At 45.5% G+C, this 13,888-nt stretch overlaps 1 protein-coding gene across 2 annotated transcripts in view; it reads left to right on the forward strand.

Annotated features, from left to right (window-relative positions):
* The window catches only part of Glt1d1 (glycosyltransferase 1 domain containing 1), a 73,581-nt gene that overhangs the window by 29,493 nt on the left and 30,200 nt on the right, over positions 1 to 13,888 (forward strand). For both annotated transcript variants that reach the window (XM_029533656.1, XM_021187139.2), the window contains exons 5-8: positions 1,510 to 1,546; positions 3,563 to 3,619; positions 11,872 to 11,967; positions 12,770 to 12,819. In XM_029533656.1, coding sequence (XP_029389516.1) covers positions 1,510 to 1,546; positions 3,563 to 3,619; positions 11,872 to 11,967; positions 12,770 to 12,819 — 240 coding nt within the window. The remainder of the gene's footprint in view (positions 1 to 1,509; positions 1,547 to 3,562; positions 3,620 to 11,871; positions 11,968 to 12,769; positions 12,820 to 13,888) is intronic.

Consider the following 13,888-nt stretch of genomic DNA (forward strand, 5'->3'; position numbering starts at 1 on the left):
CCGAGACAGGGTTTCTCTGTGTAGCTCTGGCTGTCCTGGAACTCACTTTGTAGACCAGGCTGGCCTCGAACTCAGAAATCCGCCTGCCTCTGCCTCCCGCAAGTGCTGGGATTAAAGGTGTGCACCACCACACCCGGCTTATTAAGGGTTCCTTATTAAGAGTTCACGGGATTCTCTCAGTGACACCTGCATCAGCTGGATGCAACCTTGAGTAGGACAGGGACGACTTTGGTAGACCAGTGGTTCAAAGGGTTAAATTTAAAATGGCGATGCTGAGTACAAGACCCAAACTGAAGTGAACAGCTCTGTCCTGGAGTGGAAGCTGCCCTTCCTCACACCCATGGCTGCTTCCCTGTCTTCCCGTGGAGGGTCTGCCTGGCTGGGCTTTTGTCACCACGGCTTGTTCCCTAACCTGACAGATAAGTTTGAGGACCAGTGTGTGTGCCACTCACAGTGCCAGGGCTTTGTTTTGTTAGCGGTGGTACTGTGTCCCACATATATGTATATATGTGTGTGCGTGCACGCTTGTGTGTAGAGTGTGTATACACACAACAGAATGATGGCCTCTGGCTTCAGGTGTCACTTCCTGCCTTCATTGGAATATTGAGGTCACAAGATAAAAATATACACAGTGTTGGTCCCCATTGATCCTGTCCAGAGGACTCTATTTTGACCAGAGCCATCAACATTTGAGTCTCTCCTTTGCTATTGCTTTGGATCCCCTGCCCCTCTCCAGCTCCCACCTCTGTCCAGACATTTAATGCACACTAGCTCCCTTATCTCTGGGATCTGGAGGAATGGGCTTTTTGCCATCTCGCAGGTTCTTGTGCGCTTTTACCAGAGAACCCCACAAAGGATAAGAAGCTGGGATCTTGGTACAAAGGGAGAAGGAAGAGGAGGAAAGATAAAATCGAAGGAGACGATAGAGAGAAAGGAGGAGGGAAAGAAGGAGGGAGGGGGCAAAAGAGGGGGACAGAAGAGGAGACAGCTGCCTCCGCTGGGATTCCGGGGACACTGAAGGCGCTGCCTGGTCTTGAGGTCAACATGTCCTTTCCACTGGTCACCACTTGGGCTTTTTGGGTCTGTCTGCCACCTCCTCCTTTTTTTTCTACCTCCCTCTCCCCATTCTCTCTTTGTCCTCTCTTCTTTCCTTCCTCCTTCATCCTGAGGAATGGGGAATACCCCTTTCCACTTGGGGACAAAGCACCCCCAAATAGCACTTGCCCACCTACCTCTCCTTCAGCCACAGGTACACTCCTGGGCTTCAGGGACTCTCCTGCTGATAACCCCTTCATTAAGCCCGATTTCTTTCTTTGTTCTTCTTAGAGGCTCTCTGTTATTAACAGCAAAACCCTTTAGGGATGACAGCAACTCTGTGCTCCTAACAAGCCGACTGTGGGTGACTTAGAGATGTTTCCAAAGGGGTAATTGAATTATCGTGGTCTCTGAAAGTATGGAATGGTGGGACCATCAAATTAACTCCTTACCTTTCTCTTCCCTTTTTAAAAGCCACATGCAACAGGGAAGATCTTTGTCCAGAGTCAAGGTAAGAACTTTTTAAATATATTTATAATATATTTACTATATTTGGATATATACTATACAACATATACATATACAACTTATTGCATTTGCTTTACTCATTCGTGTTCATGCGCACACCACTGGACGCACATGGAAGTTAGAGGACAACTTTCAGGACTTGGTTCTCTCCTGGGACTCACTCTGTAGACCAGGCTGGCCTTCAACTCAGAGATCTGCCTGCCTCCATCCTGAGGGCTAGGCTTAAAGCTGTGAACTACCACCACCTGACATGACTGGCTCTCTCTTTTCACCATCCGAGTCCCAAGGACTGAAGTCAGGCTTGGTGGCAAGCATCTTCACCCTCTGAGTCGTCTCGCTGGTCCCCTGGATATTCTATATTTTAAGAGAATGGTGACTGAGGCAGTATAGCCTCTGAGTGATACTTAGAATAACCAAAGAAGATAAATTTCTGTTGCTCTCTAACATTAGAGTAAAAGAGAGATGGGAAAAACTATAAAACAATAAGGAAGATTACAGATGACCGTACATCCTACCAGTGGCGATAGACTCCACTGTCCTCCCTGTGTGTTTTACTTGGTTTTTCTTTCTATAGAGTCTCTAACCCAGGTTGGCCTTGAACTTCTGGCCATCCTATCTCTAGCCTTAGCTGGAATTACAGGACTGAGCTTGTATAACAACGGAGGCAAATTTTTGCCTTGATCTGGGGTTTTCATCCCCTCCTAAAAATACCCTGTGACAGTGACACACAGTTCTCTAGCTCCACTGACCCCCACAAGCTGTCCCCGAGGGCAGAGGAGTCCAAAAAAGGACCTGGGACTGATTTCAGTTAGTGTAGTGCCCGAGGCAGGGAGAGCTAAAATGTGTCGGCCCCACAGGCTCCTCTTGGCTTCATCATGTCACCGAGGCTCCTCTGAGACCCCAGCACTTGGCAGATGAACTTAGAAAGGTTAGAACCGAGTGAGTTCAAGGCCAGCCTGGGTTACATGAGACCCCCTAGTTTATTTTTCAAACCCTAGTCATAGGAGTCTCCATTGCAAGACAGATGTGCCCAAAGGGCTGGTAAAGGGTTTCCGAGTCCGTGTAGGCAGGCTCTGGTCTTCCCTTGTTTTGTTTCTTGCCCGGAGAGACTCGGCTCCTGGTGAACTGGCTTGACCCCTTTGTCTGGCCACTGTCTGCATAGACTGCAGGAAGCAACTACCTCGCAGGTCTTAGGGCTGCGGGTCCTGTGCAGAAGGTACCTAGGCATCACTTTCTGGGCAAGTGATGACCTTGAAACAAGGTTAGAGGTGGGTGGATGATGGAACTTGTAAGTCCAACCCTCCTCTATCTTCCTGTCTTTCTTCAGAACCTTTTTCTTGCAGCTTTCCTTGGAACTTGAGGCAGCCATCACTCAAGGCTGAATTTTTTTTTTTTTTTTTTTTAATAAAAGTAAGTTTAACTTAAAAAAAAAAAAAAAATCCGAGGAAATGACCGAGGGCACGAAACTGCACAATTCGTTGAGTGTTGGGTTTAGGAACTGTAAGTGAAGGAGATCCTTTACCCAGAGCAGTAGAATTCAAGTGTCAAGGTCTTAGGAAGACTTCCCGAGGCTCTTTAAAGAGCTCAAGGTCTGTACCAACCAAGGTGGTAGGTTGGGATGGTGGTTGATTGGGATGTTGCATCCCTGGAATCCACAGGTGCATTCAACCTGAGCCCAAGGGCTCAGGAAACTCCATTGTAGTGCCTAAGAAGTTGGATGGATTTGTAAGAGCCAAAACTTCTTTTTTTCTTTTCTTTTTTTTTTTTTTAAGATTTATTTATTTATTTATTTATTTATTATATGTAAGTACACTTTAGCTGTCTTCAGACACTCCAGAAGAGGGCATCAGATTTTTGTTACGGATGGTTGTGAGCCACCATGTGGTTGCTGGGATTTGAACTCAGGACCTTTGGAAGAGCAGTTGGTGCTTTTAACCACTGAGCCATCTCACCAGCCCCCCCTTTTTTCTTTTCTTTTTCTCTCCTCTCTGTCCACCAGGAATCGCAACAATACCAAATGCCAACTTTAACTGGAACTCCTTCCTCCAGCAATCAGGTAAGGCATGGCTCCCTTCTTGGGCCTTTGCGAGAGCATCCCTCGGCATCTGCGGTCAGATGTTTCAAAGCATCTTGCTGGAATCCGCTTTTCTCTTTCTACAATGTTGCAATCTGCACTAACAGAGGGCTGTAGCCTCCACTCTTGGAGCACTCGCCTAGATGTTTTCTTAGGAGGCATCCCTAATGGTGGGTTTGTGTGAGACTGTACAATTAATCTGAGCTCCGTGCATCTTTCAAGACTGTCACCTGGCAAGGTGGCATACGGACACAGCACATAGGTGGTGCTGTTTCCGGTAGTGGAATTCAGATAAACTCAACCACTTCTGATTCCATTCACTGAGTGAAATAAACTCAGTGATGTTGGTTGGACAAAAGTTTATCGTGAAAAGTCTTTTAGATATAGATTGTTTAGAAACAAGGTCTACAGTATATGGTGTTTTTTTTTGGGGGGGGGGATCAAAACTCCCAATGAGATTGCCACCCTAGTCATTTTTGGTCATAAAAGCTAGAACTGGCAAAAAGCTGTCTGTCTACTGTCGTGAGATCTGAAGGCAAGAATTGCTCCGTTTTGTTTTTGTTTTTTTTTTAAATTTATTTATTATTATATGTAAGTACACTGTAGCTGTCTTCAGATGCACCAGAAGAGGGCATCAGATCTCATTACAGATGGTTGTGAGCCACTATGTGGTTGCTGGGATTTGAACTCAGGACCTTCGGAAGAGCAGTCGGTGCTCTTAACCACTGAGCCATCTCTCCAGCCCGAATTGCTCTGTTTTAATCCAACACGTTTTCCCAGTGAAGACAGAGCTCTTCTCCAGGGTTGTTGGCCTATGAGTTCATTCAGGTGTGTGCACATGGGTGTGGTTGGAGGTCAGAAGGTAGCCCTTACTTAAGAGCTGTCCACCTTAAGACACTGTCTCTCACTAGCCTGGAGCTCACCAAGTCTAGGATAGATGGCTAGTGAGCCTGTAGGAATCCTTTTGTCTCTCCCTCCCCAGCACTGGGATAAAAAGTACATACTCTTTTTTTATTGTTGTTGTTTTTCGAGACAGGGTTTCTCTGTATAGCCCTGGCTGCCCTGGAACTCACTCTATAGACCAGGCTGGCCTCAAACTCAGAAATCCGCCTGCCTCTGCCTCCCAAGTGCCGGGATTAAAGGCGTGCGCCACCACCACCTGGCTTAAAAATACATACTCTTAGGCCTGGCTTTATTTATTTATTTATTTTTTATGTGGGTTCTGCAGATAGAACTCAGGTCCCTCATACCTGCAAGTCAATTGCTTACTGACTGAGCCATCTCCCCAGGCCTGTATTCAGTAGTTTTTACAAGGTCCAAATTGTGAGGGTGCTTCAACACCCCCCAAAGATATATAGGCTTTGCTATAAACTTCCAAGACTCAAAATTTGAAATCAGCTCCCCCATCCACAGCTGATGTGAGGGCACCCCAAATCTGTTTTCCTTCTAAAAACCTTACCATAAATCACCAACACACACCGCATGTCAGCTTTAGTTTCTATTGCAAAGAAAAATCCCAAGCATTTTCTTAGAAAAAAAATTCAATGGCGCATTCATCAATCCCCAGCGACAGCGGTGTGGCTGTTCTCCNTGTTACAAATGAACCCCCAAGACCCCGTTGCTTCTTCATGTCAACGTGTGACATGGGACCTGTGGGGGGGGCTTTAAATTGCCTGCCTTAAGGTTATTTCAGTTTCAATATATTATAGGACGTGATGGTGGTGTAACTGAGACCCATAATTCCTGAAAGCCAAATGGCTTTCCGTCAAGCTCCTTAGTCTTAGGACTGATGTTTGGGCTTGTAGTCGAGTGAGTAACAGGACAGCCAAGAGATTTAAAGTACTCCGCTGAAGGCATTTCCCCCCCATGGGGCTGACTTGCCTAGTGTTCCATATCACTGGGAACAGTTAGAAATTCCGTCTGTTCAGAATCCATGCGTGCAGGGAGACCCTGGCTGTGGCCGGGGTAGCTGATTACCAGAGGAGGACGGTAAAGCAAGAGGAGGAGTCACTAGAATTGTTCTGAGGTCCAACAATCATGTGTGAGCCGGGCGTGGTGGAGCACACCTTTAATCCCGGCACTTGGGAGGCAGAGGCAGGCAGATTTCTGAGGCCAGGTCACACACCAGTGGGTTTCAATCGTCCCAATTCTGTAACTATTTAATACAGACCTCATGATGTGGTGACCCGCCAACTAGCTATAAAATCGTTTACGTTGTCACTTCATAACTGTAATTGCTTTTATTGCTGTGGATGGTATTATAAATATGTTTGGAGATTGAGGGTTATCAAAGGGGTTGCGACCCACAGATGGAGAACCCCAGGTACTAGACAGCATCTAATCTCTAGTATGCTGGTCTCTAGCCCCTGGCTCTCTGGTTGAGTTTTCTGAGCATTCATCTGTCTGAAAATAAGCCTTCTATCTGTGGGCAGGCTGCACCAGGTTCTTCTTTGAATTTTCTTTCTTTTTCTAGAAGAAGACGAGGTATGGGATGCCCCTGTCTGTCATTTCTCTAATTTAGTTTCCTGAATTCTCATTACATTTAATCTCCAGCGCAGCGAGAAGATTTGAACGGCACAATGGATATAGGATTAACTCCGTCTCTCCCTCTGGGGTCTTCTGGGTCAGGAGGCTCGAAATCAATTTAGAGAGTTGGGAGGGGGGAGTGCGCACTTTAAAAAGTTGAATAGGAAATATCAGGGTGCCTTGCGCATCGTCAGTTGGAAGCATGCATTTCTATTTTATCAATTTTCATGTAAATAACTTATTTTGGAGAGAGGGTCTCATGGTAGCCCAGGGCAGCCCTGCATTTGCTGTGTAGCTAAGGATGACCTTGAGTTTCTAATCCCCCTGACTCCACCCCGAGTTGCTAGCATTGTGAGCATGTATCATCATCATCTCTGGTTTATCCCTTGCTGGCCAGTGAATGGAGGGCTTCCTCCAGGCTAGATAAGACCTCTATGAATTGTTCCCCAGTCCCATCTTGTAGATTTCTGAGGCAACTTAAAGAGATACGCACGAGACAGAAGGAGACAGGATTCTAACCTCTCAATAGATGTGATTGTGTTTATTGGTGCACACAGTGAGGGGGCAGACTGTTTCCCTCAGGGGAAGTAATTGCAACCCATAACACAGATTTCCTTTCTGTAGCCCCCGCCTTTCAGAGTTGCCCGGTCAAAGCGCGACAGGCTCTCCCACCATGACCAAAGAGCAAGGTTGAACAAGATTGTCTGTGGGAATCCTGTTTCAAGGGTGAGGTGGTCTGTCACCAGCCACCTGAAATTTGGAGGGAGGGAGGGGGGATACTTGCTAGTTTTGTTTTTTAAGATTCATTTATTTATTTTATGTATATGAGTACGCTGTAGCTGTACAGATGGTTGTGAGCCTTCATGTGGTTGCTGGAAATTGAATTCAGGACCTCTGCTCACTCCGGTCAACCCCACTTGCTCTGTCCCTGCTCGCTCTGGCCCAAAGATTTATATATTATTATAAATAAGCACACTGTAGCTGTCTTCAGACACATCAGAAGAGGGCGTCAGATCTCATTACGGATGGTTGTGAGCCACCATGTGGTTGCTGGGATTTGAACTCAGGACCTTCGGAAGAGCAGTCGGTGCTCTTAACCGCTGAGGCATCTCTCTAGCCCGAGAGAGCACTTTAAGGTTATTTATTTATTTATTTATTTATTAAAGATTTATTTTATTACATTTATAGAAGTACAATGTAGCTGTCTTCAGACACACCAGAAGAGGGCATCAGATCCCATTACAGATGGTTGTGAGCCACCATGTGGTTGCTGGGAATTGAACTCAGAACCTCTGGAAGAGCAATCAGTGCTCTTAACCTCTGGGCCATCTCTCCAGCCCCTAAGGTTATTTATTTATTTACGTGTGTATGTTTTTCTGTGTGTGAGTATGGTAGCATATCCATGCCTGGCGCCCACAGAAGAGGCTATCAGATCCCAGAACTGCGAGTTTCAGGTGGCTGTAAGCTGCTGTGTGGGACTGATTCCATGTTTTCTGCAGAAGCAGTCCTTAACCATTGGAGTCTCTCCAGCCCCTGGAGTGTGTTTTTTTCATTGTGTGTAACCGCTGCCTGTGACGCTCAGCCATCACGGCATTTACATTTTTCTCCCTATTCAATGCGGCCTATTTCCCATCTTGTGGGTACTCACGGCTCTCCCACTGTCCCCGCCTTAACTTTTCTTTCTCTCATGGATTTAGTGCATCTCCCTATATCAAGGGTGCAAGTAGACTGGAGTTGCGTTTTGCTCTGGACTTGGTTGGATTGCCCTGATGCTGATGGTAATTTTTGAGTACACAGACCCTTATACCTAAGCATGCTGTACATACATCTATAGGGCGGTGTGGGGTGTATGTGGGTGGCATGTGGGTCGTGTATATGAATATGCAGGTCCTGCGTGGGGGCCTGCAGCCTCCTGCTTTGGCTAAGCAGCCTCCTTCCTGTTTTTCCCGTGGATAGAACTGTATTCCCTTTGAAATTAATACGCAAACCTGGGAAGGTAATTTTGATGTCCATCCCCAGCAGACCAACAGTCTGAGGATCAGATAAACATTAGCCGCTCATCTCTGGGAAGGAAGGCTTAGTCTGCCTTCTCATTTTGACCCTTCCTTCCCCTTAGATTTTATTAAGGAGGAGAGCTTATCATTTATTAAAGACAATCGCTTAACTCCTGACCTTGGATTCCGGTGCCTGAATTCCAATTCTCCGACCTTGAGACCACATCTGTAGCTTCTGGCTCAGACTTTAGTCAAATATGCACTCACTAAGGTCTGCCTGCTGAGGCTAGCTCACGAGATTCAAAATATTGGGGAGGGCATATAAAACCCTCAACGCCGCTTAGCGATATTGTCAAAAGTTAATTCAGAGACCGTAGCCACTTTATATTTACATTCACACACGTATATAATGTTTTATTTTGAAGATTTTATTTTATTTTAAATTATGTACGTGCATCTGTGTGTGGAGCACTTGGGTGTAATGCTCAAAGCGGGCAGCAGGGGGCACTGAGTGCTTTGGAGCTGGAGTTGCAGACCCTTGAGAGCCGCCACATGGGTGCTTGTAATTAAACTTAGGTCCTGTGCAAAGGCAGTGGTCACTCTTAACCATCATGCCCTCTCTCCTGCCCCAGCAGATAAGTATCTTGATCTTATTCACCTGGAATTTTCTTTATTTTCTTTTTTTTCTTTTCTCTTTTTCCCTTCCCCCTTTCCCCTTCCTTTCCCTTTTCTTCCGGTCCCTCCCTTCCTTCCTTCCTTCCTTCCTTCCTTCCTTCCTTCCTTCCTTCCTTCCTTCCTTCCTTCCTCCCTCCCTCCCTCCCTCCCTCCCTCCCTTCCTTCCTTCCTTCCTTCCTTCCGAGCCAGGCTTTTGTTGTATAGTACATGCTGGTCCTGAACTCACTTTGTAGCCCATCCGGCCCCAACCTTCTGACTTAGCATACTAATTACTAAGTTTGAAAATATATAAGGGGCTGGAGAGATGGCTCAGTGGTTAGGAACACTGACTGTTCTTCCAGAGGTCCTGAGTTCAATTCCCAGCAACCACATGGTGGCTTATAACCATCTGTAAAGTGGTCAGATGCCCTCTTCTGGTGTGTCTGAAGACAGCTACAATGTACTTATATACATAAAATAAATAAATAATTCTAAATAAAAAAAGAAAGAAAATATATGCTATTACATCTGGCTTAGAAGTGTGTGTGTATGTGTGTGTGTACTGGTACACGCGCACGCGCGCGCGCACACGCGCGCACACATCTATGAATTGAGTGTGTGGGTAGTACTGGGGATCAAACCAAGATGTCCAGACAAGCACATTACCACTGAGATACATCCCCAGTTTCTCTGATTGTGCTTAAGGCTTTCCTAGGACAAGGCTGTCACTCTTCACCGTCAGTGCCATTCTGTCCAGCGTCACTCTCGTTATTCTAGTATCCATGCTGACCATGTCTGTCTTAAGGTTTTACTGCTGTACACAGACACCGTGACCTTATAAGGACATCATTTAATTGGGGCTGGCTTACAGGTTCAGAGGTTCAGTCAGTCCATTATGTTCAAAGTGGGAGCATGGGCAGCATCCAGGCAGGGACGGTGCAGGAGAAGCTGAGAGTTCTACATCTTCCTCTGAAGGCTGCTAGCAGAAGACTGACTTCTAGATAGCTAGGATGAGGGTCTTAAAGCCCGTGCCCATAGTGACACACCTACTCCAACAGGGCCACACCTAATAGTGCCACTCCCTGAGCCAGATGTATATAAACCATCACAATGTCCCTCATGTAATGTATGACACATGCCGTATGCCACTTTTATTCTCAAGACTTAAGCTCTGAAAAAAAAAAATATGGACAAGTGCCCATCCTGGAAAAGACAACCTTGCATGTGCATGGTTTTATGGCCAATTACACAGGTTGTAAATGCTGATAGTTTAGGCTAGCTTTTGTGGTGAGTCTATTAACAACTGCTATTCCATCAATTATCTACCAGTTGCCATAAAACACCTCAAGACCTCCTGGCCTTGGACAACCGTGGCCATTTCTCATGATTCATGTGGGTGTGAGCTATTGTGGTTTTGTGGCTCAACCAGGCACCTTCTGACTGTTCCAGGCCTGCTAAATGCTGTTCCCAAAATGCTCACCTCAGTGTTGGAACCTCACTCTGCCAGGATGAATCTCTTTATTAAGACTTCTTTTTTTTTTTTTTCCTCTAAGAAGGATGTGTGGCCAGATGACCAAGGAGTAAGATGGCCTTTCACAACCAAGGCTTAAAGGTCATATGTAGCTAGTTTCCCTGCGTCTTGTTGGTCAGGAAAGTCCCCACTTTCTAATGGACAGGGGTAAAAAAAAAAATCAGCTTTACCAATCATAAGAAGTGTCACCAAGACTGGTACCCACTGCTGTCCTGTTTTATAGATATGGCACTCTTAAGCCTTCTCTGTATTATTATTATTTTGGTTTTCCAAGACAATGTTTCTTTGTATAGCCCTGGCTTTTTTTTTTCTTTTCTTTTCTTTTTGTTTTTTTTTTTCGAGACAGGGTTTCTCTGTGTAGCCCTGGCTGCCCTGGAACTCACTCTGTAGACCAGACTGGCCTCGAACTTAGAAATCCACCTTCCTCTGCCTCCCAAGTGCTGGGATTAGAGGCATGTGCCACCAGGCCCAGCTTGTATTTATTATTATTATTATTATTATTATTATTATTATTGTTGTTGTTGTTGTTGTTGTGTATGGGTGTTTTGTCTGTATTTATCCACAGAGGCCTGAAGAGGGCATCACATCTCTGAAACTAGAGTTACAGATGGTGGGGACCTACTATGTGGGTACTGGGACTTGAACCCGGGACCTCTGCTCGGACAGCCAGTGCTCTTAACTGCTGAGCCATGTCCCCAGCCAGTTTCCCTCTCTGTTGTTTTTTAAAGCTATACAGATACCTCAGCTGGTAGAGTGCTTGTCTAGCATGCAGGGAGCCCTGGGTTCGAAGCCAGCCCTGCATGCATTGGGAATGGTGGTATCTCCCTGTAGTCCTAGACTTGGGAGGTGGAGTCAGGAGAATCGGAAATTCAAGGCAAGTTTGAGGCCAGCCTGGACTATTATAAGAGACACTATCTCGTGTACTGCCCACGAGAAACAAAACACAAACAAAAGAGAAAGAGGAAAAAAAAACACTCCATAAAACATACATGTCTACTTTTAGAACTGTTACAGTTTTCTGAGGTAAAGTTGACAAATCCAACTGGCAAACGCAGAAAAAAAAAACAACAGGACGGGGAGACGTATGTGTGCGTTTCCGATTCCCAGGGACATATGTTCATACCTACCACGCATCTGTGAATTCCCCAGTCATCCATCTATAAAGCCTCTTTTCTAGTTGCATCAACTGAAACTGCCCAAGTCCTTCCTGGGCCTGCTGATTCCTGTCAGTAGTGGCTGGATCAACCCCCCGCCCCCGTACCCATCCCCCTGCCGCCGCCCCCCCTGCCCCGCCCCCATCCTTCCCCCTCATTGGTAGAGACCTTGCATTTCATAGCTAAAGTTTAGGCTTACCTATGCTAGAAGATGCAAATGTGCGGCAAGGCATTTAAAGATCAAGCTAGGGAGGGGCAGGACAGCCAGCGTGAGCTGCTGACCCCTGGTCTGCTCGCCGCAATGCCGTCACTGTTGCCGGTAACTTAGCTGCATCCTCCTCACCTACGGAAGTGTCCCACGCTCTTATGTTGCAGAGATCGACCAAAGCGCTGACAACCTGTATATATTCCTCATAATCTGTGGACTCAGACCCGTGAAGGATCCTCTGTACCTGGTGGACGCGTTCTCGGGTATGTGTTACGCCCTCCTCAGGGTGCGGGATTTGCAAGGAGAGATGTGCCTTGGCTCTCTGTTCTTATTGGGTGCTCCCAGCTGGCCTCCAGCTCTCAATCCTCCTGCCTCAGCATCCCAAGTGCAGGAGTTACAGTGTGAGCTGTCATACCCAGTGGGACCTTCCCCCCCCCACCCGCTTTGTTCATTGCATATAAGCAGACTGTTCCTAGATGATCACTTTGGACGCAGCCAGTATCTATTTGGTAACTTACAGGATTAATATCTCTGTGTAGACTTGCAGCTTCACGTGTGAAGGATGTCAGATAAATTGGAAATAATTATGAGTCTAAATTAATTAAAAAAAATCTTACCACTTTTATAAAGATCCGTTTATTGTTATTTTATGCGTTTGTCTGGCAGTGTTATATGTGTATGCAGTACCTGTGGTTGCCAGAAGAGGGAATCAGATTTCCCCAGAATTAGAGTTACTGGCAATCGTGAGCTGCCATGTGGTTGCTGGGAACTAAGTTCTGATCTTCTGCAAGGATAGCAAGTGTTTTTAACCACCGAGCCATTGCTTCAGTCCAAAAAGAAACAGTTCTTTAAGTAAAAGCATGCAGTGACACATATAGGTGTTCTAAATAAATGAAATGGATCCTGGCTAGTGTGAATGAATGCTTAATGAGCTAAGAGGACAAAACTCAACATGGAGTAATTTGTAGTTAAGCTGAATTGTTTTCCCAGCTGTGACTTGAAAACCATGCTATCTCCATTCTAAGTCCTTTTTCTTTTTCTTCTTTTTTCCTTTTCCTTCCCAAGAATGGCATCAAGAAGCACCCAATGTTTACATGGTGATCGTAGGTCCTGAGGTGAGTTCATGGGCTTTAACTGCCTATCTATCTGATGGTTGGTTTTTCCTCTTGACTTTGTTTTTGTTTTTGTTTGTTTTAAAGTTTTATTTATTATATGCAAGTACACTGTAACTGTCTTCAGACACCCCAGAAGAGGGCATTCGATCTCATTATAGACGGTTGTGAGCTACCATGTGGTTACTGGGATTTGAACTCAGAACCTTCAGAAGAGTAGTCAGTGCTCTTAACTGCTGAGCCATCTCTCCAGCCCACTGACTTTGTTTTCTTAAGTATGGTGTGTGTGTGTGTGTGTGTGTGTGTGTGTGTGTGTGTGTGCAGTTCCTATTGTGGCCAGCAGAGGGCAATGATCTTCTATACCTAGATTCACAAGTGGTTGTCTGGTGCCCAATGTGAGTGCTTACAATGGAACTCATGTTCTTTGCAAAGAGTAGTATATATTCCAACTGCAGAGGCATCTCTCCAGCATCTCTTCTGTCAACATACAATACATTTTCTATAACTGGTTTATGTTCCTCTCCTACATGTCTAGGCTTTTTTTTCTTTAAGAAACTGAAGTAAGTTTGCTTTTTTTTTTTTTATTAAATGCTATTACTTATTTGCACTGTATGTGGGGGGGGGGTATTCATGTATCATATCACACACACAGAGGTTAAAGAACAACCTTCAGGAGTCTTTCTTCTATGTGGGTCCCAGGGATTGAACTCAGATGTCAGGCATGGTAGTAAGCACCTCTATTGCTAAGCTATCTCCTTTGGCTAATAATCTACCTTTTTTAAAAAATGAAAAGTATGGGGGAAAAAACAACAAAGAAAAGTATGGGGCTGGAGAGACGGCTCAGCTGTTAAAAGCACTAGCTACTATTCCAAAGGACCTGGCTTTGGTTCCCTGCACCCAAATGAGAGCTCACAACCATTTGTAACTCCAGCTCCAAGGGGTCCAATGCCCTCATCTGGTTCTTCAGGCAATGCACACAGGTGGTGTGCATAAATTTATGCATGCAAAACATGTTTACATGTAAAATATGTTTAAAAAATGAAAATCAGCTGGGCAGTGGTGGCACACACCT

This window comes from Mus pahari, chromosome 23 (genome assembly GCF_900095145.1).
Source record: "Mus pahari chromosome 23, PAHARI_EIJ_v1.1, whole genome shotgun sequence".
NCBI lineage: Eukaryota > Metazoa > Chordata > Mammalia > Rodentia > Muridae > Mus > Mus pahari.